This window comes from Paralichthys olivaceus, chromosome 15, assembly GCF_024713975.1.
Source record: "Paralichthys olivaceus isolate ysfri-2021 chromosome 15, ASM2471397v2, whole genome shotgun sequence".
Classification (NCBI taxonomy): domain Eukaryota; kingdom Metazoa; phylum Chordata; class Actinopteri; order Pleuronectiformes; family Paralichthyidae; genus Paralichthys; species Paralichthys olivaceus.
The window spans coordinates 6,806,991-6,831,251 of NC_091107.1; the positions used below are offsets into that span (position 1 = coordinate 6,806,991).

The 24,261-nt window shown below is 43.4% G+C and overlaps 1 protein-coding gene across 19 annotated transcripts in view; it reads left to right on the top strand.

Annotated features, from left to right (window-relative positions):
- Window positions 1–24,261, top strand: part of nbeaa (neurobeachin a) — an 85,592-nt gene that overhangs the window by 48,170 nt on the left and 13,161 nt on the right. For 3 of the 19 annotated variants that reach the window (XM_069510453.1, XM_020097247.2, XM_020097251.2), the window contains exons 13-38: window positions 530–698; window positions 6,144–6,223; window positions 6,521–6,583; window positions 6,971–7,068; window positions 7,899–7,991; window positions 9,100–9,208; window positions 9,356–9,437; window positions 9,720–9,843; window positions 9,961–10,153; window positions 11,084–11,770; window positions 11,967–12,413; window positions 12,918–13,135; window positions 13,332–13,485; window positions 13,963–13,986; window positions 14,355–14,438; window positions 15,068–15,248; window positions 15,937–16,061; window positions 16,171–16,239; window positions 16,361–16,529; window positions 16,851–17,224; window positions 17,738–17,874; window positions 18,126–18,280; window positions 19,579–19,705; window positions 20,698–20,817; window positions 21,821–21,954; window positions 22,682–22,743. In XM_069510453.1, coding sequence (XP_069366554.1) covers window positions 530–698; window positions 6,144–6,223; window positions 6,521–6,583; window positions 6,971–7,068; window positions 7,899–7,991; window positions 9,100–9,208; window positions 9,356–9,437; window positions 9,720–9,843; window positions 9,961–10,153; window positions 11,084–11,770; window positions 11,967–12,413; window positions 12,918–13,135; window positions 13,332–13,485; window positions 13,963–13,986; window positions 14,355–14,438; window positions 15,068–15,248; window positions 15,937–16,061; window positions 16,171–16,239; window positions 16,361–16,529; window positions 16,851–17,224; window positions 17,738–17,874; window positions 18,126–18,280; window positions 19,579–19,705; window positions 20,698–20,817; window positions 21,821–21,954; window positions 22,682–22,743 — 4,278 coding nt within the window. The remainder of the gene's footprint in view (window positions 1–529; window positions 699–6,143; window positions 6,224–6,520; window positions 6,584–6,970; window positions 7,069–7,898; window positions 7,992–9,099; window positions 9,209–9,355; window positions 9,438–9,719; window positions 9,844–9,960; window positions 10,154–11,083; window positions 11,771–11,966; window positions 12,414–12,917; window positions 13,136–13,331; window positions 13,486–13,962; window positions 13,987–14,354; window positions 14,439–15,067; window positions 15,249–15,936; window positions 16,062–16,170; window positions 16,240–16,360; window positions 16,530–16,850; window positions 17,225–17,737; window positions 17,875–18,125; window positions 18,281–19,578; window positions 19,706–20,697; window positions 20,818–21,820; window positions 21,955–22,681; window positions 22,744–24,261) is intronic. The other 16 variants (XM_069510452.1, XM_020097255.2, XM_020097257.2 and 13 more) reach the window with 11 other exon arrangements.

Here is a 24,261-nt window from a genome sequence, read left to right on the forward strand (position 1 = left end):
CTCTCCATTCCACATGAGCTGTGATGCTGTGTGGTCAGGCTGCAACGCTCTGCTAATTTTGTCCGCTTAAAACAGAGCTACCTCGTTATGGCTGTTCCTTCGCGGCGCGGCCACTGTAATGAGCTTGGAGATTTCTGCCGCAGACTTGAACGATGGAGAGGACTGGTTAGAGAGGGAGGAAGGGGAACAGAAGGCGGCCAGGAAGGAGGGAAGAAGCAAATGAGCAATTGGAGAGCGCCCTCCTTAAATGTCAGCGCTGCCTTACAAGGAGCTCCTCACATGTTCGACGGCTTCAGGCACAGAAACATCAAAAATAACACAAAACAGGGAAAAAAAAATTGTGCTTTTACTGGAGGGAAGTTTCTTTTCATTCCTTTGTGCCTGTCTTTTCACAATAAAACTGGCTTCTGTTTGAACACCAAAAACACACAAAGAGTATTTGTTTGTCCCCAGCGAGCGTCTGGCAAGTTGTCGACTTTTGCAAGTGTCTGTGTGCCTGTATGGATAAAATGGATGTGTGTGCATACAGGTCCAGCTGTCCCTCTACACGTATCTGTCATCGGAGTTCATCGGCACCGCCACCATCTACACCACCATCCGCCGTGTCGGCACCGTCCTGCAGCTGATGCACACTCTGAAGTACTACTACTGGGCCATCAACCCGCTGGAGTGCAGTGGAATCAACCCCAAAGGTCTTGGTATGTTTGCATGCGCACACCGTTTTCACATAATGAAGAAGAAAAACAAGTGGAAAAGAGAGGAGAGACTCTTCTTCACTCCTAATGAACACCACTAGATGTTGAAAGACAGACTACACTTGTTATACAGAGCATCTATACACATCTGTTTTTTTTCCATTTTCTTAAATTCTTTGTTCTCTCCTTCTCTTCCCCTGCACTGTCGTTACCGCCTACTCTTTCCTCTAAACCTCTCTGTGACTCAGCGTTTTTACAGCAGCCTCCCAAACCCTCCCAAAGAAAAAAGTACAAGCAGCTTCCGTCACCACTTCACAAGTCTTAAAAATATTTTGAACGCTGCATTTATCTGAATGTGTAGTGGTGATGTCAGCCTCTAAAAAACGCTGACAAAAAACTGACACCCTGACAAGCCTGCAGGGATTGGTCAGATGTGCAGAGGTGAGAGCGAGCAGGGTTTGAACTTCTCTCTCTTTCTCTCTATTAAAACTATTTCTTGCACTTCTTATGTGAACTGAATGGGACACAAGTATGTGCGATTATTCTCATATTTTCATGATTATTCTATTCTGCCTTTGCTGTTTTTTCCTTCTTTGAACTTGGAGGCACAGTGATGAGGTGGTTAGCTCCACCACCTCACAGCAGGGAGGTTCCTGGTTCGAATCCCAGGGTCTTCCTGTGTGGAATTTGCATATTTTCCCTGGGTGTGCACGGGGACTCCCGCTTCCTTCCACAGTCCAAAGACATGGGGATTGGGTTGATGGGAGACACTAAATTGAATTGTGAATGTGAGTGTGAATGGTTGTTTGTCTCTGTACGTCGGTGCTGTGATCCACTGGGGGTGTGTACGCAGCCTCTCCCGCAATGTCAGCTGGGATTGGCTGCAGCCCCACCCCCTGCGACCTTCAAAGGGTAAACAATATAGATAATGGATAGTTGGATGATGGATGTCTTTGGACTGAAGGTGGAATCCAGTAGAAATCCTGCACGGTGTGACAAAGGAAGTAGGCTCTCGATTCGAATCTTCAGCTTCTTCCCACAGTGTAGACTGGGGATATTTGTCTCGATATGTCAGCCCTGCGTACCCGGCTGTACCGCGCCTCTCGAGCAATGCAGGCTGGGATAGACTCAAGCGACCCTCAAGGAGAAGCGGTTTAGACAATGGATGGATATTTATAGTTTATATAAGTCTATGTTACCCTGTAGTATTTATTTTCAAATGTTAAATCTTGTGACTACATCCTGGAGTTTCTTGTCCTCTTAGATGAAAAGTGCTGCAGACATGAGCCTAAGAGGAAACGTTGCGTGAGATATCACACAAATACAAATAAACTTGAAGTGACTCAGCTTGATTTAGGATTTCATTAAGTCAGCAGCTCTCTGGTGTCTCTCCATTAGTGTAATTTACAGATGAAACTGACCTTCCTAAAACAGACATTACTGCAGAAAGGCTCCTATTGATTAATACATAGAGCATATGAGCAGTGCATTTTTTAATATGGACCTTCTGGGCTTCCATCACATTACGTATTAAGGAGGTCAGGCACACAAGGATCTTAACTCCACTCAAGCCAAATACTGGTTCTATTTTTATACTACTTATGTGATAATTTCTGAATCAATCACAACATTTCTGCCCTTGTTATAGATGTTTTCCCTGATTGCTGTTAGTACAGTCTGTTCAGAACGTTGCTGACATATAATGTATTCGTTCTTCAAAATCTGACACGATCACAATTTGCATACTAAAGCAGCAAATTGTGAGAAGTTGTAATTTTGTGTACCCTTTATAGTAGGAAATGTGAATCACAGGGAAGGTGACTTTGTGGTTAAAATGATCAATGTAGGTTTTTTTCAGGAACTTTGACACGTTCTGCTGATTGTTTTTTAATAGATTTTTATTCAGTTTTAACTCTACTAGTTAGATGAATCAAATGAGATTTGCTTTCAGAATTGTGTGGTAAACCTAAGAGCCTTATGATTATGGATCCGGTGCCTAAACTAGGTAGTGGAACAAAAGCAGTTAAAAACAGAGAGATTCCAGTTCCCATTCCGACAGGATCCGGCTCAAATTAAGCCCTGGTGAGAATTTTGTTAAAAAACTAGCTTTTACAGAGGAGTGGAGGTTTTTTTCAATTGGCCAAATCAATTCCGGCCCTCAGGTTAAAGCTGAAAGTGACCTAATGAAGACATAAAGTCAATAATCAATAAGACATGTAATGGCTTTGAATTGGTTTTGAAAGTCTGTAGAAACACCTCAGGTAATGTGATGATTACAGCTCTGTTAAATCTCACAGAGAAAAGTTTTCAACACTGAGATAATGACAGGATAGTGGACATTTACGCTACACACAGACACACACACGCATCTCACAACCAATGTAGTTGCTGGGTGCTCATCACCAATTCAAAGTCTCTCCCTGATTTAAAAGCTGCATATTTGTATTTTGTGTATTTTAGAGGGAGTAAAACTTTTTGCAAAGGAAAGTTTTCAAATTCGTTTTTTTTATCCTCGTAAATAACTAATGATTGAACTAGTGTTTGTTTCTGTAGCAGAACGACAAAGCCTTTATATCGGATAACTTTTAAATGTTGAACTGAAATGCGAGCCCATGCTTCCTGAGAATGCAGCTTATAAATGATGTGTTTTTAGTCTGAAAAAAGAATTGCAGTTATATGAGAAATCATATTCCAAACACAACACGGTGTCAAATCAGAATTGATGTTTTTTACTGCCTTTGTAATAGAGGACTGCGTTACCACAACACTCACTCTTGCCACACATCAGAGCCTCGGAAAGGTCTCACACTTTAATCAACCTCTCCCTTTGCCCGGGACCCTCTGCACACTTCGCCTTGCGCATCCCATGTTGCCATGGCAACAGACGGATTTGATTGGCAGATCTAAGGGGGTTTTTAGAATTTCTAATCAAGTGGCTGTCTGGCTTCTTCGCCGTTTGGTGATATTGCGGTTTGACTGCTGGGATTTGGAACCTTTTGATAACGGTAACAATTAGCCTCAGACGCTATTGATGGTCTTTCAAAGCCGAGGGACGTGCCAGTTGTGGTTTGGAAGTGTGCGCACTCAACTACACAGTAATATTATGTGCATTGATGGGATTGATTTGCATGAGACAGATATTTTAAACATGCGCACTTGGCTTTGTGGATAAAAATATTCAAGCATGTCTCAGTTTGAAGTCATGAGGTTGAATCCATGTTGCAGATAAACACCATTTTTATTTACATATATTAGTGTATTTTTATCCAGAAACTGCTTTTAATCTGCTTAGAGACACATAATTCCTCTTCAAGTTGTCCTCATATTTTTTTTACAAATAACTCCATTTGATGTTGGTTGAAAAGAATTCTGTACTGTACATAATGAAAACACCTCAGGCCCTTTTTGCTCTGGTACACAGCTACATTGCTTTTGAACTCTGCCAAACTATAATAAAACAGAAACACTGATTAAGAAGAAAATGCTTATGTGCTTGAGTTTAATATATTTATTTAGCTAAAGCATTTTATTCTTCTAACCCCAGTGATACCTTTTTTTGTTTTACTTTTGCCTAGTCTAAAATGTGATTGTAAATGTCCTCAAGTAATCTTAAGCACAAACACTGAATGTGCATTAACAAACACTTCACCAAATGGCAGAAATGGTCAACCAGGTCAGATCATACTCACTCTTTCATACATGCATTGACTCACAAAAAGATGCAGAACATGCATTCGTTTTCACAATGACTGGATAAAATGTTTGAGTCAGGTTGGCATATACAGAGCACAAGAAGAGGAAAATTAATTTGAAGGAGAAGAGGATGATAATTATATTCACCCCAGAGAGGAGGTTTAGATGATTAGAAGCTTTATTCAAATCCTCTGTTAAGAAAAGACCCCTAAAACGAAATCACACCCTCACGTGTTCACTTGGTGCATGCGTGCACTTGCTTGACTTAGAGCTGCTGCGTAACCATGATGGATGGTTGAACCGCGAGTGTCTCCATTCCACCTATATGTACCAGCTCGACAGATAACGATGATGGATCATAGAGGACAGCGCCAGTGTCGTGCTTTGGCGTCGTGAGGAGCAGGTGAAACACGTACACACTGGAGTGATTCTGTGCCCGCAGAGCATGACAAAGAGAGAAAGCTTCAAATCTTCATCTCCATCAGTCTCTTGAGCTTACATCAGATGGCTTTGCAGCTTCGGGTCAGACACCAGTTAAAATGTTGTGCAAGGACAAGGTGCATTTTTATTCAGCTCCCAATAAACACTGTTTGCAGCTTCAGTACTTTTTCCTTTGTCGCTCGAATTAAAATAAGGCTGATTCCAGACGTCCCTGTCTGACACAGCAAAGTGCACGGTGGCAAATACACACAAGCCGATTGTCATAAAGGTTTATTGTTGCCTTGTAAACTTGACAAACCTCTGTTGGGTCTCTGGAATGCTGATGAGAACAGTGCGATTATGAGGGTCATCGTGTAGTGAGTGTTTGTTTGTTAATGACATCTGTGGGAAGGTGGAGAATGAGTGGGGACAAAGTCGACTTTAACTGTGTGCAGTGGCCACTGGGGCCATTAAAGGAAAAAAAAGGGCTGGTCTTCTTGTTTTGATCTGAATCGATGCATCTTTGAGGCTGTTTGGCATCGTGTTCCATTACCGAGTTGTTTGGCAGCCATTTTGAGCCAATTCATCAATCAGCATGAGCTTCGAGTGTATCTGGCACATTAAACACCTCAAAAATTAAATGAAACATAATTACATCACTGGAAAATGAAATGCCAATGTTTGAGTTGTCAGTTTTCTTTTTTTTTTAAACAGTTTAAAAGTGCTACCAGGTTGTGGTTTTGCAGAGGTAGAAAGGAGGGGTTTGTTTCGCAGCCAAATGTCAGAATGAACAAAGAGGTAAAACACAAAGTTGTATAATCGTGAACAAGATGGCGCTTTGTAGCTTTTAAAGCGTGTTTAAAGGTAACGGAGACCTGTGGCATTTAACAAACCCGACAAAGATGTCAGACCTTTTAGAAAGAGGCGAGCTTGATTATTTAATTTCTCTTCAGCCCAACACAGACCTGTCCGACTACCGGAGCTGTAATGTGGAATCAGTGGGATATGTTTCCTGTTTGGTTTGAATCATTGGGACAATCAGTCACATGTTTCCAATTTGCACATTCTTTGCTGTTATCAGTTAAATTAGTTCAAGTAAAAATATTCAGATTGCCTCTGGAGTTATTTAAGATTTAATTACAGTTCACACTTCTATCTGTGTTGGAGTTTTAACAGGTTTGTCTCTGCTCTCCAGGAAGCCCAATAAAAGCTAATATCAGTAAACAGTGAGACTCATTCGGCCTGAACTACAGGCTTATTTAGCTGATCTGTATCTCAGATAAAAAATTGACTTTTAACAGGAAATTATTCTTTTGTTTGTGTGTTTGTGTGCAGACGGACCGCGGCCGTCCCAAAAGGAGATCATCTCGCTCAGAGCCTTCATGCTTCTCTTCCTCAAACAGCTCATACTGAAGGTAAAGCTAGAGAAACTGATTATCTCCATCACATTGATTAAGTTGTATGAAATCACTTCTCGCTGCTGAAGGACCAATAGTGTAATCTAAAATCTGTGTGTTTGTGTGTGTGGAGAATCACATTATAGACCAGCAGCCTGATTAAAGCAGTGTTAAGCTTGTTCCTGCATTTGCATGTGTGAGGTTGCTGGTGATTCACGGTTAAAATGCATCAACTAGGACCAAATAAATGAAGTCATCTGAGGTTAACAGGCTGTAAAAAAACAACTGAGTGTTCAATGCATGTGTTTTCCACAGGACCGGGGCGTGAAGGAGGACGAGCTGCAGAGCATCCTCAACTACCTACTGACCATGCATGAGGTAAACTCCATAGTCTGTGTTTTAAAGAGAGACAGTGTGAGACGGAGGAGAGACGGTGTGAGTGGTTGAGTGGAGCTGGTGGCAAAATGGGCATTATAAATTGTGGGCTGGAGTTATGGTCCACTTAAACGAGTGAGAGTGTGAGTCAGCCTGGGTGCAGTGACAGCATGAAAAATGGTGCAACAATGGACTGAACAGAATGTACTCCTCTGTAACAATTATATCTATTCTTGTTGTATTATGCCACATGCTCCTCCGCAGTCCCCCTCCTCCGTGTCCACCCCTTCACCTCTTTCTTTGTCATATTAACCCTCTATTCATCCGTCCCGTGGGGTTTCCTCTACCTCCTTTGTTCACCTGCACAACTTCGCTGTCTTTGCTCTGCAGGATGAGAACATACACGATGTTCTCCAGCTGCTGGTGGCTCTTATGTCTGAGCACCCGGCGTCCATGATCCCTGCATTCGATCAGAGAAATGGAATAAGGTGAGTGAGCCGCCCACACATGGAGAACACGCACGCACACACACACACACACAGTCATCAAAATATCTGACGAGATCTTTCTTTATCACACATGATTCTAACTGTATGGTTGTGTATTTAAATTATGAGTTAAGAATAAACAAACAAAAGAAAAAATACATGATAATGATAAAGCCATACAGTAAACAACTGAAGAAGCAGTGACCACTTATATATACATACAGTATATATATATATATATCTAAATGTGTGTGTGCACATTTTGTATTGCTTATGAATACTCATATAATTGTCAAATTCTAAGTAATTCACAGATTAAATGGTTTTAAAGCCAAGTGGAGATTAAGGAAATTTGAATTTATGGATTTCAAATGTACAAAATCCAAGTACAGAATAAATCTCTTTGCTCTTGGTCTTTTTGAATGAATGTAGTCCGAAGAATAAATTATGTTTCGGTCCATAATGCTTTTTTGCAGCAAACAAAACAGTTGCATCACTGTTTAGTTAACCAACTGTTTAAATGTTCAGTTACAATACTGAGGCTGAACCATGTGGCCTACTCATGGATGTCTTTTAGGTTTCTATGGTAACTCCTTTGTTATGGGCCCCCATATTTTATTTTTGACCTTCATGATATCTTCATGCGTTTGAAGAGTCGGTCAGCATGTTGACTCTGAGGTTTACTGAGTATCAGGCAGCAGGTGTTTACGACACACAGGCGAACGGCTGGGTTTTTATTTGAACTTATACATTTTTTGTGTTTGTTGCCTTCATCTGATGTAGTGTAGCTCATTCTATGATATGAAGTGTTTGTGGCTGTGTGTTCACAGGGTGATCTGCAAACTCCTGGCCTCTAAGAGTGAGAGCATCCGGGTCCAAGCACTCAAAGTCCTGGGCTATTTCCTCAAGCACCTTGGTCACAAGTAAGCACCTCTTTCTCTCACTGTCGAGTGATTTTCTTAAAAAGGAAAACCTTTGATGCTGTCATTGCTGAACAGGAGATTGAGCGGCCACATGTTAAGGTCTGAGAGTGAGAAAGCTCGCTGCAGTAAAAACCCAAGAACCACAGCAGTGCAGTCTCCAGCGAACTGGTGGTTTGTGTGTGTGTACTTGAAGATAATGTCCTCATCATCACATCCAGGCGGAATAATAATTCTGACAGCGTGCACTGGAAGGGGGGTGGGCTTGATGAGCAGCAATGAATGCTGGGGGATTTATTCATCCCATGTGACATAACACGCCCCTGACTGCACAACACGGGCCATGCTGCACCTGAGCCCTGCTCCTCCTTCACATCCCTTTGAAGCAAAAGTCCTGCAGGAGCGCCTCTGTTAACTTTACATGTCATCATGTGATCTACTGATAAATCCCCCGCTGCAGAACAGCACGCAGTCCAGCCAAAGACACTGCTTTGTTTTTATATCAAATAAATCACAACACTAATTTTAAGGGTTTTGCAGATAGTCTAATAAATTATCATCTTAAAATAAAAAAGGCGTTAAAGGGTTTCTTCATCGTGGTTTGAGACTCAATGTCAAATCTCATAAAAAACTTTACTTTGAAACAGTCCCTGAAAATGTATTTAGATGCTGTATAATAAGATCTTAGAGATCAATTTATAAAAACACTTATCCTGAAATACTGATAATATTTCCTTTGTGATGTTCTTATTTACAGTATATGCAGACACAAGCCTCCATCTGTTTTGCGGATTTGTGTCTAATGTTGAGCATAATGAACCTTAGCTCTGATTTCTGAGCCTTTCAGATTAAAAGCCTCTGGTCCGGTTAGCAGTCCATGTTACTAACTCACAGAGGTGTAAGCGTTGCCTCGGTGACTCCTGCAGTGTTGTCATTCTATTATTGTCTCTGTGCATTTCCTATCCTCCCATCATAACTAACAGAGCCACATGTCATTAGGCCAGTGACAATCAATGTCAGCTTCAACCGTTGCCAGTTCTGTAATGAATAAAAAACCCTCTGTGTGTGTGTGTGTGTGTGTGTGTGTGCGTGCGTGCGTGTTTCCCTGCAGGAGGAAGGTAGAGATCATGCACACACACAGTCTGTTCACGCTGCTGGGGGAGAGGCTGATGATGCACACTAACACCGTCTCTATCACCACCTACAACACGCTGTACGAGGTGGGTGATTATGTGGCAGCAGCTCTTTCACACACTGCATCACTTCTAGCCGTGCACAGGAAGTGTGCGACTATTTCCAGTCCTCAGAATTCAGGTGATTGTCTCTGTATTTCATTGACGTCCATGGATCTTGTGTCTTGTGTGTAGATTCTGACCGAGCAGGTCTGCACTCAGGTGGTTCACAAACCCCACCCTGAGCCCGATTCCACCGTCAAGATCCAGAATCCCAGTAAGTACAAAAACGGTGTAGCCTGCGTCTCTCTGTCACTGTGTGTTCTTTGGTCTGCCAATAACACAGGTTTTTTTAATGCAAGTGAACAAACAACAAAGTCTGAATTCAGAAGCCGACGCTGATGCCGTCTCTCGCCTATTGATCTGCCTCACACTTTCCTTATCCTCACATTTTTCTATCCTATTCAAAACACTTTTTATATATTTGCTTCTCCTACTCACTCATTCCTCTTTCTCCCTCTTTCCTCTTCACTTCTCCCAATTTTCACCTCCCACCCAGTGATTTTAAAAGTAGTGGCGACCCTCCTGAAGAACTCCTCTCCCAGTGCTGAGCTGATGGAAGTCAGGAGACTCTTTCTCTCCGACATGATAAAACTCTTCAGTAACAGTCGCGAGAACCGGCGGTGAGAGCGCACAAGCGGCTGCACATCAATTCAACTGCAAGCCATTCAGTTCTTACAATGATTGTTACACTTTCATATCGAGCCTCACTCACATTCAGTGTTTGTGTTGTGTGCCAGCTGCCTGCTGCAGTGCTCCGTGTGGCAGGACTGGATGTTCTCTCTCGGATACATCAACCCCAAGAACCCCGAGGAGCAGAAAATCACTGAGATGGTGTACAACATATTCAGGATCCTGCTCTACCACGCCATCAAATACGAATGGGGCGGGTGGAGAGTCTGGGTTGATACCCTGTCTATTGCACACTCCAAGGTAAGATACATACATTTTTCAGGCGGCATATTTCATGTACGTAGAATTTCCCTACGGGGATTAATAAAGTATTTCTGAATCTGATTCTGATAAATTAGAAAAGTGTCAAAGGAATTATCAGATAATAATTCGTGCACGATAAATAAACAGATTTTCTTTTCAGGCTTTATGTCACGATACTCCTTTGTCAGAGGGATAAGTGTATACAGTTTATTGACAGACAGATATTCAATTGTCAAGTCTAGCTGTATTGTAGAGGTCCTTGAGGAATATTTGCTTTATAATGGTAAATGGTCTGTATTTATGGAGCAGCTTTTCTAGTCTTGATGGCCACTCAAGCACTTCACAGAACAGTTTTGAAATTCACACATTCACACATTGCATCTATGTGCAGCACTTTCTTGCTCGGTATCTTGCTCAAGGACACTTATCAGTACATAGAATGCGGGGAACTGGGATCAAACCTAGTGGACAACCCGCTCTTGAGCCACAGCTGCCTCAAATGACAATGGCAGCATATCCACACAGAAATGGTGATAATGATTTCTCCTTATTGATATGTAAACTGAAGCTGTCGTAAAGGCTAAACAAAATCCTATTGATTTGTATGTATTGATTATTCTTAATTATGATTCTTGGTTGATTGACCTGTAAGACCCAGAATGATTCATCAATGACATAATGTTCAATGAGTCATTGCATGTTTTTCCCCTGTACATGCACTTCCTTCTCATGGCAGCACCGCAGTGAGGGGACATTATAGATGATGGTCAAACACTGTGGTCAGAGCAGGATACTGTCCCAGTTTGATCCATGCTAATGATGATCTATGAGCTCTATTTCAGGTGGACATTATAGATGTGGAGGTTAACTAGCGTCAGTGCTTGTGTCCTGATCATGTAACATTTATACACCCATCATCTGTCGCAGGTGACCTATGAAGCCCATAAGGAATACTTAGCTAAGATGTACGAAGAGTACCAGCGTCAGGAGGAGGAGAACATGAAGAAAGGAAAGAAAGGCTCTGTGTCCACCATCTCTGGGCTTTCTGCTACGCCCGCACCTGTCGTCAACGGCAACCTGGAGATCGACGATAACTCCCAGACACAGACGCCAGAGAGCGAGGCTGAATACAGCGAGGGGGCGGGCGGAGACTCGCGCAACCTCCTCGCAGAAGGCGCCGTGAAGCGACCCAATGGAGAGGCCCTGACGCCCGGGGAGCAGAGTGCTGGTCCAGGCGTGAGAGTGGAGGTCCACGACCTGCTGGTGGACATTAAAGCAGAGAAAGTAGAGGCCACAGAGGTGAAGCTGGATGACCTCGACCTGTCTCCAGAAGGCCTTAGTGGTAGTGTCGTTGTAGGAGGTGGGGGAGGAATGGAGAATGGACCTCTGGTGGAGGTGGACTCTCTCCTGGACAGTGCTTACTGTGCTGTCGTGCAGAACATGAACGGGAATCTGGCGCCTAAAGATGACACGCCAGCCACAGGAGTTGGAATGGGGCCAAGCCTGGGGCTCTCAGGGGTCAACCTGGAGGATGATGGGAACATGGGTCCTCTCATCACTTTGGCTGATGAGAAGGACAGTGTCCCAAGCAACAACGGATTTCTCTTCAGCAAGGTAGGATGTGTTTTGAAGATTATTGCTGCTGATGAATTAAAATCTTATCTGTGAAGCCACCTTCTCCCCACTGACCAAGAATTTAATAAAACCAATCAGTCTTTGTCGTATCTCTACTTTCTATCTTTCTTTGAAAGTTGCTGCAAACTTTGCACTAAGTTCTTCTCATTTTTATTTCCCAATTCATCTCCTCCAGGTTGATGAAAAGCTGCTTCCAGCTCTGGCAGCCACAGACCCCCTCGTGCTGCCCAGTCCAGACCAGCCCGCTTCATCCGGCCCAGTCTCGTCTCTCTCCACCACCAGCGCCAGTGATGACCTCAGTCTGCTGGCCCACATGACCAGCTGCGGCTCTGATTTACAGACCCAGAGCCACACAGCCGGGGAACTTCTGGAGGACGGGCCCTTCAAGATCCAGAGCCCTCTCGCTGACATCAGCTCCATTGCTGAGGCTGAGAGCCAAAGCCAGCTCCAGGGGGCCTCCAGACCAGATTTCCCAGAGGGAGAGGGCACAGCCGGGGCAGAGGGAGAGGCTGGGGGGCTCAAGACTGGCGGAGACACGGCCAGCACCACCTCGGATACAGAGAGGTCGGATGACGGGAAAGACAAAGACACAAAGAAGATCCAAACTACTGCGACTACTCAGGTGTGTTTCTGTCTCTGATTTTGAAGTAAAGTGCTGGATAACTGTAATTGGATAAATTATGAACTGCAATAATTCATTTACTCTACTGTTTTTATCAAAATTTCTAAACAAGGTTTTAATAGATGGTCTGTAAGTTATGATTGAAAATAAAAATAGAATAAAATGATCACCTCCATCTAGAAAAACCTTCAGTTCAGTGACTGAATTCACCTCCATACTTCAGGCCATTGCTGCCCCTGTGTGTGGCTTCTAACTCCAGTAAAATACTCAGCCATGGACAGTTGGTCTCAACTGAAATAGTGACTTCCCACACATGAGCTTAGTTTCCAACGGCTCAGTGAAAACAGAATGAGAGGTCGAAGAGACTCCTCTGTGGCTTCTTTAACAAAATAGCTTTTCATCTCTGAATCTATTACAAGTTTTATGTTAGTGCAGTAAGAGATGTTTCTGAAAAGACGTCCTCAGGCTGACCGTATCTTTTCCCCACCCTCCCCCCCGCTGCAGGCCCTTCACGGCCGCACCGCCGCGCAGTTGGAGCGCGACCTGCGCGTCGACCTGGGCTTCAGGGGCATGCCCATGACGGAGGAGCAGCGCCGGCAGTTCAGCCCTGGCCCACGCACGACTATGTTCCGCATCCCAGAATTCAAGTGGTCTCCCATGCACCAGAGGTTGCTCACTGACCTGCTGTTCGCCCTGGAAACCGACGTGCACGTGTGGAGGAGGTGAGATGATGTACCTTTAATGACGAGAACTTCCGACTTTGAATAAACCTGTAAATCCCTCTGACATGTTGCTGCAATAAGATATTTGATGCCATTAGCATTTAGATTCCGATGCATCTGCACGGCTCGCATGTTAATTTGAAGATTTGATCAGGAAGTGATATCTTTGACGTCGCCATTGTTTTTGTATCATCAGCCACTCCACAAAGTCGGTGATGGATTTCGTGAACAGCAATGAAAACATCATCTTCGTCCACAACACCATCCACCTCATTTCTCAGATGGTGGACAACATCATCATCGCCTGCGGAGGCATCCTTCCTCTCCTGTCCGCCGCTACCTCCCCTTCTGTAAGTGGCTCTGCTCCGCCCCTCTGTGGTAGGAGGGAGAACTGCAGGTCAACAGCTGCTTCATACGACCCAGACTCGGAAGAGCCTCTTATTTACTGTCGATAAATACAGAACAAAACCTACTTTTTAAATCTAAAAGGTTTAACGTCATACTTGCGAAGAAAAATCAGTTTAGTTTGGCCAAGAATGATAAAATTGGTCAGTTAATTAAACTCTAAAAACATTTTTTCTGGATTCCTCTCATCTGTATCGCTCTGTATTTAACTGTCAATCTAACACTTGTGACATAGAATTGTAACCTTTATTTGGTCGTTGTTCTAATCCTTTTGATTAACAATATATTTGATTTGACAGTGTATTAATCTGTTTCTTTTAATCATCCTTTTTTTTCTTTTCTTCTCTGTGTTACATGTGTTCTACGTATTTTCTACTCGTTTCTTTTTGTCTCTGTTTTTGTCTGTTTTTTTGCATGTGCAGAGTTCTAAGAATAGTGCCAACACTGTAAGTTGTGTTTTCTTCTTCTCTTTACATTCTACTAATACTTTGTTCTGGTTTATTTACCATTGTGACTGACACTAACCCTTGCCTGTCTTGACATCCATAGTGTTTCTACTTGTTGTGCTCCTTTTGCTGCTAATCTGTATTCCCCTTTATACTGTTTATAAATATTGTGGATGTCTAATTCTTAAAGATATAATATTCTGAGTTAGAATATTATACAAGGGGGATAGAGTGGAGTAAAAAAGCCAGGAGCTGGGAGAAATAAGAGAAGATTTGTCTAGAGGAAAAGGAAAAAAAGCATGAGAGTTTTCCAAAAGACCTTGAGGGTTGCATCTGCTAAGCCTGTCCCATTTGTATCAACACTAAAGAAGGCAGGAGGAGCCAGACCCCAGAGGGGGTCAAAGGGAGAGGAGGTGACCCCTGTTCCTGGGGGAGGAGGCACAGGGGGAGAGGTGCGTAAAGAGCCTGAGACTCTCACCATCACCAGAAGAGCTAAGAACACCAACCCGAGCCCTTCTGTTTCCACCTTGTGTCTGTTATCCCCCCCCACGAATGTGTGTGCTCACCTGCGTGGACGAGCCCCCAGATGCTTGCACTTTTGTCGACTCTCCACAGCCGTGCACACCCTGCTCGCTGAAGCAGAGACACAGCAAACCACACAGTTTCATCCAAAGCCAGTGCTGCCCTTCAGATCTATTTCCAGTAGCCACACTGAAGATCCTGTCATTAAACACTTGGGTGAACATAAGGGGATCTTATTCTAGCTTTGCCTGTCTCTACACTGCTACTGTCACAACCCCACTGTTACCATTACCTGTGTGTCATCGGGCTGTACTTCCTGTGTGTTGTGTAGAGCACCTCATGTTGCCAGATGTCATCATAAGTTTATATTTCACTTGAGCAGCATGACTGTTGTGGTCACGACCCAGCAGCAAACATTTTCTTAAGGTTACGTCTAACCACTACAGTATGTCACCACCTTCTAAATCCACTGAGACAACATCCAGGTCATTGTGCACATGTGCTGGTTTGACACCGAATAACTGGAAAGCATGTGTGTATTTATCCTCCCTTTAAACAGACGGAGCTGGAGAACATCGAGGCGACGCAGGGCATGTCTTCGGAGACGGCGGTCACGTTCCTATCGCGTCTCATGGCCATGGTAGACGTGCTGGTGTTCGCCAGCTCCCTCAACTTCAGCGAGATCGAGGCAGAGAAGAACATGTCGTCAGGAGGGCTGATGAGGCAGTGTCTCCGCCTGGGTGTGTGCTCGTTTGCTGTGTCTAATCTTGATGAAAAACTATTAATGTGGTTGGTCTCACACACGGCCCTGTTGAGCAGGAATGCAAATATTGGCTATAGATTAATAATTCAATGAATTGCTTCAGATATAGAATCAAAGGAATGTACTTCTAGAAAAAAAGCTATTTTCTAGAAATGATGTATCGAAATTGCTTTTTTTTGGTCCAACAGCAAAACCCAATTATATTCAAATTACATAGATCATTTAGTTCTAAGAAAAAACTGATTTACAAACTGGAAACAAAAAATTCTGCATTTTTGCTTAATGAATTAACTTGCAATTGTAAATTAGTTATACTGTCTAGTGTCTAATCAATTAAGTTTCTGATTCAGCAATACTGTGGACAGGGAAACAAAAAACTCCCAACTGAAACATTTTTTGAAGACAACACAATCTGTGTTAATTGCAATGTACAGTATGTCCCACCAGTCCCTTCATATGACTCTTTTTTTCCTTTTAATCCTTTTAAGCATATGCTTAAAATAAAATAAATATCAGTTGTGTTGCAGCCCTATATTGAATTTATATGTTATTCATATATATATATATATATTTATATATTATGGACACTTCTGCTTTTTGTACATTTGATATAAAAGACCCAACTCTCACATGACACTTACACGCTTCCTCTGTCTCTCCATCAGTGTGCTGTGTGGCGGTGAGGAACTGTCTCGAGTGCAGGCAGAGACAGAGAGACCGAAGCTGCAAGTCCTCCTTAACCAGCAGCAAGTCACAGGACAGCCTCCACAGTGCCTCCACCACCAGCAAGGTACCACACACACACACAGACACACACAAATCAAGTGCACATCCTGCACACACTTAAAATCCTACACAGAGACACACATATGTATAACACACCTGTCTTCCATATTCAGCAGGATCCAGACAGACTCTTGCAGGATGTAGACATCAATCGTCTCCGAGCTGTAGTATTCAGAGATGTGGTAAGTGTGTGTGTGTGTATTTTTTTTGTGTATACAGTCTTGTATAGTTATAGATACAAGGGAGGAAATGCCTGAACTTTTTTTTTTTCCACTGAATAATTGTGTGTGTTGTTTTCTGTAGGATGACAGTAAGCAGGCTCAGTTCCTGGCGCTGGCAGTTGTCTACTTTATCTCAGTCCTCATGGTGTCTAAGTACCGGGACATTTTGGAACCCCAGCGGGAGATTTGCAGATCCACCAGCCTATCAGGGAGAAGCATCCGCCACGAGATCAACTCCCCAACCAGTACAGGTGATTATCATTTCTCTTCTGATGCAATATCCTTAATGGGGTACGCTTGGATGACTGGTGAGTCATTATTGTAGCGTTGGTGTGGTGAGTACAGGCTTCAGGCGAACAACAAAAAAGAGGCACTTAAAGAGGAATAAAGCAAGAAGGAGGAAGAAAGGATGGTGTTACTTTGGTAAAATCATGAACACTCACAAACAAGAGGAAAATGGCTGAGGATTTTAAAAACAGAATCTATGTTATTGAATTTCTTGATGATGCTTATTTTTGTAATTATCCTCATGAAATCACATTTTATTCTTTATTCTCTCCCCCTTCATCCAGAGCACCCATCCACAGCCTTCTCTGACAAGCAGACACCCACCCCTGTGGATGACTCTCCCCGTGCCGGGCTCCCCCACACAGACTCAGGCATCGGAGAGGAAGGTCACGTGGCCGGGTCCCTGAACGGCTCGGAGATGGGTCTAGGCCTCGGCCTCGGCCTGGTCGGGAGAGAGACAGACAGAGATCGAGACAGAGACATGGGGGGAGGAGGAGGAGGCACGGATCTGTTGTGCAGCCTGTCGTCTGACGTCAGGAGGTCACAGGAGAGCCTTCTGGATTCTCCCCACAACCCCAGCTCCAACCCCAACTCCAGCCAAGCCCAGCCCTCGTCCATCTCCAGCATCAGTCAAACAAACAAAGGCATCAATGTCAAGGTGAATCTATGGGACTCCACCTGCTAGCATCCAGATATATCCAAAATATAACTGACCACATTTAATTCCTCCAGCAGTATTCACTAAGATTAATTATGTAAGTGTATTTGTATTTCTACCAATGTGTGATGGTTCAGGAAACACATTACTGAGATCACACTTGACCTTGTGCACCTTTCACTGTGGTTTGAATGATAAAGCTATAGCTGGATGTTTGCAGTTTTATAACCTGAGAGGAATTTTAATGTCATGTCTGAATTGGGTCAAGATTCTTCCTCATAGTGAAGTAGTGTAAGGTGACGTTTTGTCCTTCTCTGACTCACTAACATTCAAAGCTCACTGCTAGTAATAAGCTTTTCGGTTCAATTTTCTTGGAAGCAATAATCATTTTGTTTTGGAACATAATAAATATTACAGCCTACATTAAGTAGTCAAAAACAAGGCATTCAACTCATTACATCCTGCGGCTTGTGTCGGGTTCTCACCAGATTCATTGTTGTCTCTGTAACGCAGGAGATCCTGAAGAGTTTGGTGGCAGCTCCAGTCGATGGAGGGGATATGGGTCAGGAGTCGGGGCCAACGCCCTACCACCCTGACCCAGCCCTGAAGACACACCCCATGCTGCCCATGCAGTTCCACTCCTTCGACAGGTCAGTCCCACCTACTGTTTGACCTACAAGAGACAGAGACAGAGTCGGTACAGCCTGACACATCCATCAATTCATCAATTCTTTCCAGCCTGATCTGTTTTGACAGAAATCGATAAGTGATTATTTAAAAAAACAAAACATCCTCCCTTTTGAAAAAAAAAGCTCTTTGGATGAAAACAGAATGTGCATCTTTTACCTGCACTCTCATCAAAAACAATTCACAGATAAGAAAAGTTTCTCCTCTCTTACAGGAGTGTTGTGGTGCCAGTCAAAAAGCCCCCACCCGGCAGCCTGTCAGTCAACACCGTGGGCACACCCACCACTGGTGGAGCGACCACCGCGGGCAGCACACCCAACATCTTCGCTGCCGCGACAGCAACACCGAAGAGCATGATCAACACTACAGGTGAGAGCTGATGCTCAGTGCACTTATCGACGTATTTGCTGAATCCTTTCACTCTGCACTGCATCTGTTCAGGGCGCGTTTTCAGGGGAGGCAGGAGACAGACGACTGCAGTGTGAAAAAAGTGTTTTGGTGAAAGGCTTCTTGATGAAGCGGAGTTTTGCTTCTCGTTACAAAACTTTTTGATGCTATTTTCTGCCGTCGACAGCCAGAACAAACCGGAATAGATACAAACTGAAGCGATCAAAATAAGTCTGGTGAGGGGCACTATTGAAGTACGTTACACACACACAGCAAAGTGTAATCTACCAGACATGAACAACAGCTCACATTTGATTCTCCAAAAAAAATAACAGCCGATAAAAATGTGGATTGAATTTTCACCCAGATATTGTTCTTAACAGGAAGAAATTTAAAACCCTCAGGAGAGCACATACCTCCTCCAAGTCCAACACCTTACTTTCCAATGAAAACTAGATCTCCTCCGACATCCTGTGGGTTCATCAGACCCTTCCACAAAATCGGTTGAGTCGTTTTTCAGTAATCTTTCAAATGTCAGTAAAAACATAACCTCCCTTGTGGAGGTAATAACCTGAATAGAATGGGGCTCAATGGAGCGAATACCAACTCCAAGGCTCAACAGCCTCATTAAATTTAATTAAGCTGCACCACACTGCACACACTCGAAGATATCAGTCCTCTAAATTGTCTCTTTTTGTCATCAACATCCGAGAATTATTTCCTGAGAAAACAGAAAATTTTAAAAAGTGCCCAATTTGACAATGTTATAGAAAGTCGGAAAGAAATAACGTATTTTTGTATGAAGCCTTTTTTGGCTCATTTCCCACTTTCCAGGAGGTTTTGTGGAAGCCGACAAACAAACAAACAAACAAACCAACAAAAGGAGAAAGGGGCAAAAACCTGACCTCCTTGGATAATTCACTTTAGCTGACATGCAGCATCATACTGAGCAGATCCATTGTAGCAGAGTGGATTTGTAATCGAGGCTTTGTCAGCGTGTCAGACATGTTGTTCTTACATACATGCATAATGGACAAGGAAAGGATTTGTTCCCTCTGTATATCGATTGCGAAGCTGTTTCCACAAACGGGGACATTACGAGAAGAAAAGCAGCCGCATGTCCAGTGAAATACTATCCAAATTGAATTTGGTCACAGTTGACCAGGACATTAATGCCTTTCCTTTATCGTTATCCAGATCGCTAATCTTTCGGTGTTGCTGGATTCATGTTTATTGTTCGTCTTGTTTCTCATCACTGTCGCTGCTGTTTCTCTGTCCAGGTGCCACAGACTCTGCGTCCTCTTCCTCCTCCTCCTCTTCGTCGTTTGTCAACGGTGCCACGAGTAAGAATCTGCCGGCGGTGCAAACAGTGGCACCCATGCCAGAAGACACGATGGAGAATATGAGGTCGGCGCTCTCGGCATCACAAAACTCTGGATCGCTTCAACCATTCACTTTCCTCACGCTCTTTCTTTTTTTCTCCTCCTTTTGTTTTTACATTGATTTGTCTGTTTTCTCGGGTGCTTGTGCCTTTTCCATTTTATTCCTGTCCCTATTTCATTTCACACTTTGGTCTTCATCCCTCCTAGAGAATTCTTATAACTGATTTTAAGGTCAGATGACCTGCAGTGCACCTACATCCTTGTTGATGTCTGTATTAGGTAGCAACACCTCATATTAGCCATTATGTTTTTTTCAAGAATGTCATGACAAAACTATAATAACGAACGATAACATTATTTTCTAATTAGACAGTTGTGCTGGGTAACATTACTAGAAATCAAAAGTCACAGAAATCAGAAAAACCCCTGATATTTGACAGATTCCGACTTTTCTTTTTAAAAGCTGACATCATGAAATGATAACAGCTGCTGAAAACAAAGTATTTATTCACTGCTCACATTTAACTTCTACTGCTCTCACATCTTACTCAGTCTACACTCTGGTGCTTTTCATCCCTGACATGACAACTGTGTTTTTTTAACATCACAATATTATAATATGCTGTAGAGTATGAAAATATCACTGATTATTAATACATCTTTAACAACAACAATCCCATCTGACCAACAGTGGATTTCCGAGCACTTCTCATGAGCATAAATCTGTTTTTTTGTATGTTTCCATACTGTGTGAAGGCGTCTGACACTGATAAGATATAAGATGATGATCTGCAATATGAGACTGTTCATAATGAGGAAGTAGAATTACAATAAGAAACACTAGATGATTGGTTTGTAGCAGTTTGTACTATAACGTTTGTAATGTGCTCTCTCCTCAGACCTGTTAGACAGTTTGTTATGACATGTGCAGTGTGTGCAAGTGAGCAGGCGCGCGTGCACGTGTTCCTTTAATCAGTGTGCATGTCTGTACTTGTGTGTGTGTGGTTTGTATTGCAGTGCCTATTGTGAGGTGGCGCAGTGTGCGCTGCGCAGCGGTCAGACGCCCCCTGAGCTCAAGTCTTTTAGCTCTCTGGCAGGCTTCCAGGCAGCCCCCCGAGATGCAGGACAGTGTTTTAGGCAAGGAGATACTCGTCCTGTCCCCCATGCCCACACCCCACACACCCCTACCCCACCTCTGCCCCACCTCCACCACACACCCTCTGCTACGCACGCTCTCCACTTCGACTAAATGTTCCCAGAATGCCATGCAAGAAAGGACAGAGGCTTTTTGCTAACAGCAGAAACACTTCCGTTTCAGCAGCTCATGTTTTGTTTTATATATTCAAAGTGAACTCTGTCACTTCTGACATGGCTGTCTTCTCACACTAACCCCGAACTCCACATCAGACCTGAGTCAAACCGCCTTTGCAGATAACCTGCGGCGTCGGTTTGCTTTAACCGACTGGTTTTAACCTCCCTCTCGCTGAGCAGGTTAAAACTAATCCAGGATTTGTAAATTCTGTCGACCCAGGTCTGTGATAGAAGATGCACTTCACTGCCATCTTGGCTCCATACTTTAGTCTGCTTTGCTGCCTCACTTTCTCCATTTCTTAACTGAATAGAAAAGTATTTTCAATTTACACCTGATCCACATCTATACACACACAAAGGAACTAATATAAAGAAAAATCAAGATACAACGTTGCATATTATACCATGTTTGCTTTCAGTGCAGTTTAAAATAAGATGTAGTTTTTATGCACTTCTAGGTTCACTCATCTCAGATCACCAAGTTGATTAGCTCCGCGATTAAACAACCGATTACTAACCCAGGCGTCGTGCTTCCATATCAAACCATCATTAAACACTCTTACATTCTGTAAGTTCTTCTGTGTCCATTTCATTTTTCTATTTCTTTCTCTCTCAGCTTGCCTTTGCTTTCCCTCCTCCCCTCTGTGTAATATCTCTTCTCCTTTTCTCACCTGTCGTTCCTGCATGTTTTTCTTCCTCCCGCTGTCACCGGCTGCACATTAATATCCCTTTTTATTCCCTCACACGCTCTTCTACCCTCATCTGTATGTGGCTTACTTGATCTTCACTCCCTTTCTCCTCATCTTCCTCTCCCTTACTTCCACCACAGCATCACCACCAAGCTGGAGCGCGCCCTGGAGAAGGTGGCGCCGCTGCTGAGGGAGATCTTTGTGGACTTTGCCCCCTTCCTCTCCAGGACGCTGCTGGGTAGCCATGGGCAGGAACTGCTCATAGAAGGTACAGGTGCTGTACACGGCTCCTTTTTCTCTAACTGGCGTCTCTCTGTGGAGTCCTCCCCATTCACTGTCCCTCACCGCAATGTGGGTATGAGAACGGCTGAGAGGAGAGGCAGTGAGTGAGTGAGTGAGTGAGTGTATGAAATGACTGAGTGAGTGAGTGAGTGAGTGAGTGTTGTGAGTGTCTTTGAGCTGGCTGCTTCACTCATTCGTCAAACAGGTATGAAGTCAGTATTTTGCACAACTTTTCAATCAGCTAGTCAGATAAAAGTTTTTAGATCAGATTACGTTTAATTTGAATTTTAACGCTGCTGCCGTTTTAGATTCGACTAAATGTGATGTCTGCCCACCTGCTTCCTGGCGTCCTGTTTTCGTGATCCACCGTCTCTATGTTGCTCTCTCTCTCTCCTTCTCCTCACTCCCTTCTCTCTCTCTCTCTCTCTCTTTCTCTCTCTTTCCTCCCCTTCCTCTCTTCTCCCTCATCCTTTCCTCTGCTGTTTGTTCCTGTCTTCTCTGTGGCATGCTTTTTATACGCTTGACTATGATGACTGTAAACAATAACAGAAACCACTGAAGCTACAGTGTCACCTTTGATGATATTTTTGTGTCTCGAGGCGAGCTGTGTGTGTGTGTGTGTGTGTGTGTGTGTGTGTGTGTGTGTGTGTGTGTGTGTGTGTGTGTGTCAGGGAGAAGCAAAGAGATGCTCCTGACTGTTGTGTGTCTTTTTGCTGCAGGCCTGGTGTGTATGAAGTCAAGCACGTCTGTGGTGGAGCTTGTGATGCTGCTCTGTTCTCAGGTTGGTAACTTCTCCCCTTTCCACCCTGCTTCTCTATATATATTTCCCCCCCATCCCCCTTCTCTCTCACACACACACACACACACACACACACAGGTTCCATTTTGTCAACGCCTGAAAATGAGATTGTCTTCAATTTGTCACATTCTTGCTCACTTTTAACATTTTTTTTTTCATGGAACCAAAATAATTGGCGAAGTTGAATGCACACAGGAAGCCGTCTAGTTATTGATCTGTCCTCTGCCACAGGGTCGACTTTGTAATGAGCGCATTGCAGATGTAATATAATATCAGTTTATACGCATCATCACACCAGAGGTTTACCTCATCTATATCAAGGCCCTAAAAAAAAAGAGTTTTCCATGTCGTTTACATGCACAGAAACTTCTCCTGTTCTGGATTTTAACTTTTAGGAGCCACGTTAAATCACAAAGGCATCACAGCTCAACTGAATGTTTCTGGGGTCATTTATTTAACTTGCATTCAAAGCCAGTGTCTCTATTTCCTGGAATGAGCCTTAAATGAGCTACAGCAAAGAGGCACTTACCTTCAGAGGTTTCTCCTGATGGTGCAGGTGACCAGTGTTCTCCTTCTCATGTCACGAAGTTCTTCTCCCAACTGTTCTCTGTTCTTTTGGATTCTTGCCGCCTGTAAGAGCTCTTATCTTCGGAGGAGCCCTTTACTTTCCTCTCCCTCTTCTTCACCCCGCTTCTCCTTCTCTCCCATTTTCCTCCTCCATCTTCAACCATACAACACCTCTGCTTCTCTGGTCAATTTTACCTCGGTGTCTCAGTAGCAACTGCTTTCATCTTCTACCACTCTGCTGTTTCCTCTCACCACTCCCTTTCCCCTTCCATCCACTCTCCAGGCTGGCTGCTCGTCAGCATGTATAGTATTACCCCTCGGCTCCAGCCTTGTCTGACATTACAGGCTCGGGAGAGTGAACCCTAGCCCAGATATTGATCGTCTGGATGGGGGGATGTAACAGGAGATGCTCCCATGTGTCCTTCGCAGCCTTTAAGAGCTGGTGGAGCTAATGGAGCTGTGATAGTTTTAGGCTTTCAGCAGCACTCTCATCGTCCTGCTCAGAAGTCTCCACTCTCATATTCACAAACACATAAAACACTCACAGACTCTTAGGCTCATTGACACTCAGGGAGCCCCTGAGCTGTTTTTCATCCTTATTTTGAGCAGTTTCATGCAGGTTTACCTTTTAAATATGGAGATGGAAACAGAAACTATTTTTCCTCTTGAATAAAAGCTATTTTTATCTCTGTTATTACTGACGCTGCGTACATGTTGACATCACGCCTACATCTTTCAAACAGGATTAGATAATGTGACAGTTTATGCAGTGAAACAACAAATTGTACTGTACAACGTGTACTAGAATGGTTCATTATGTTAATGAAGCGTGTTAATGAGCAGGGCGGCTTAATTATGTGTAATGTATTATGTTGGATTTATCAGAATATCTGTTAGTGTGTACCTTGAAATTTTACATATTTAATTCATGAT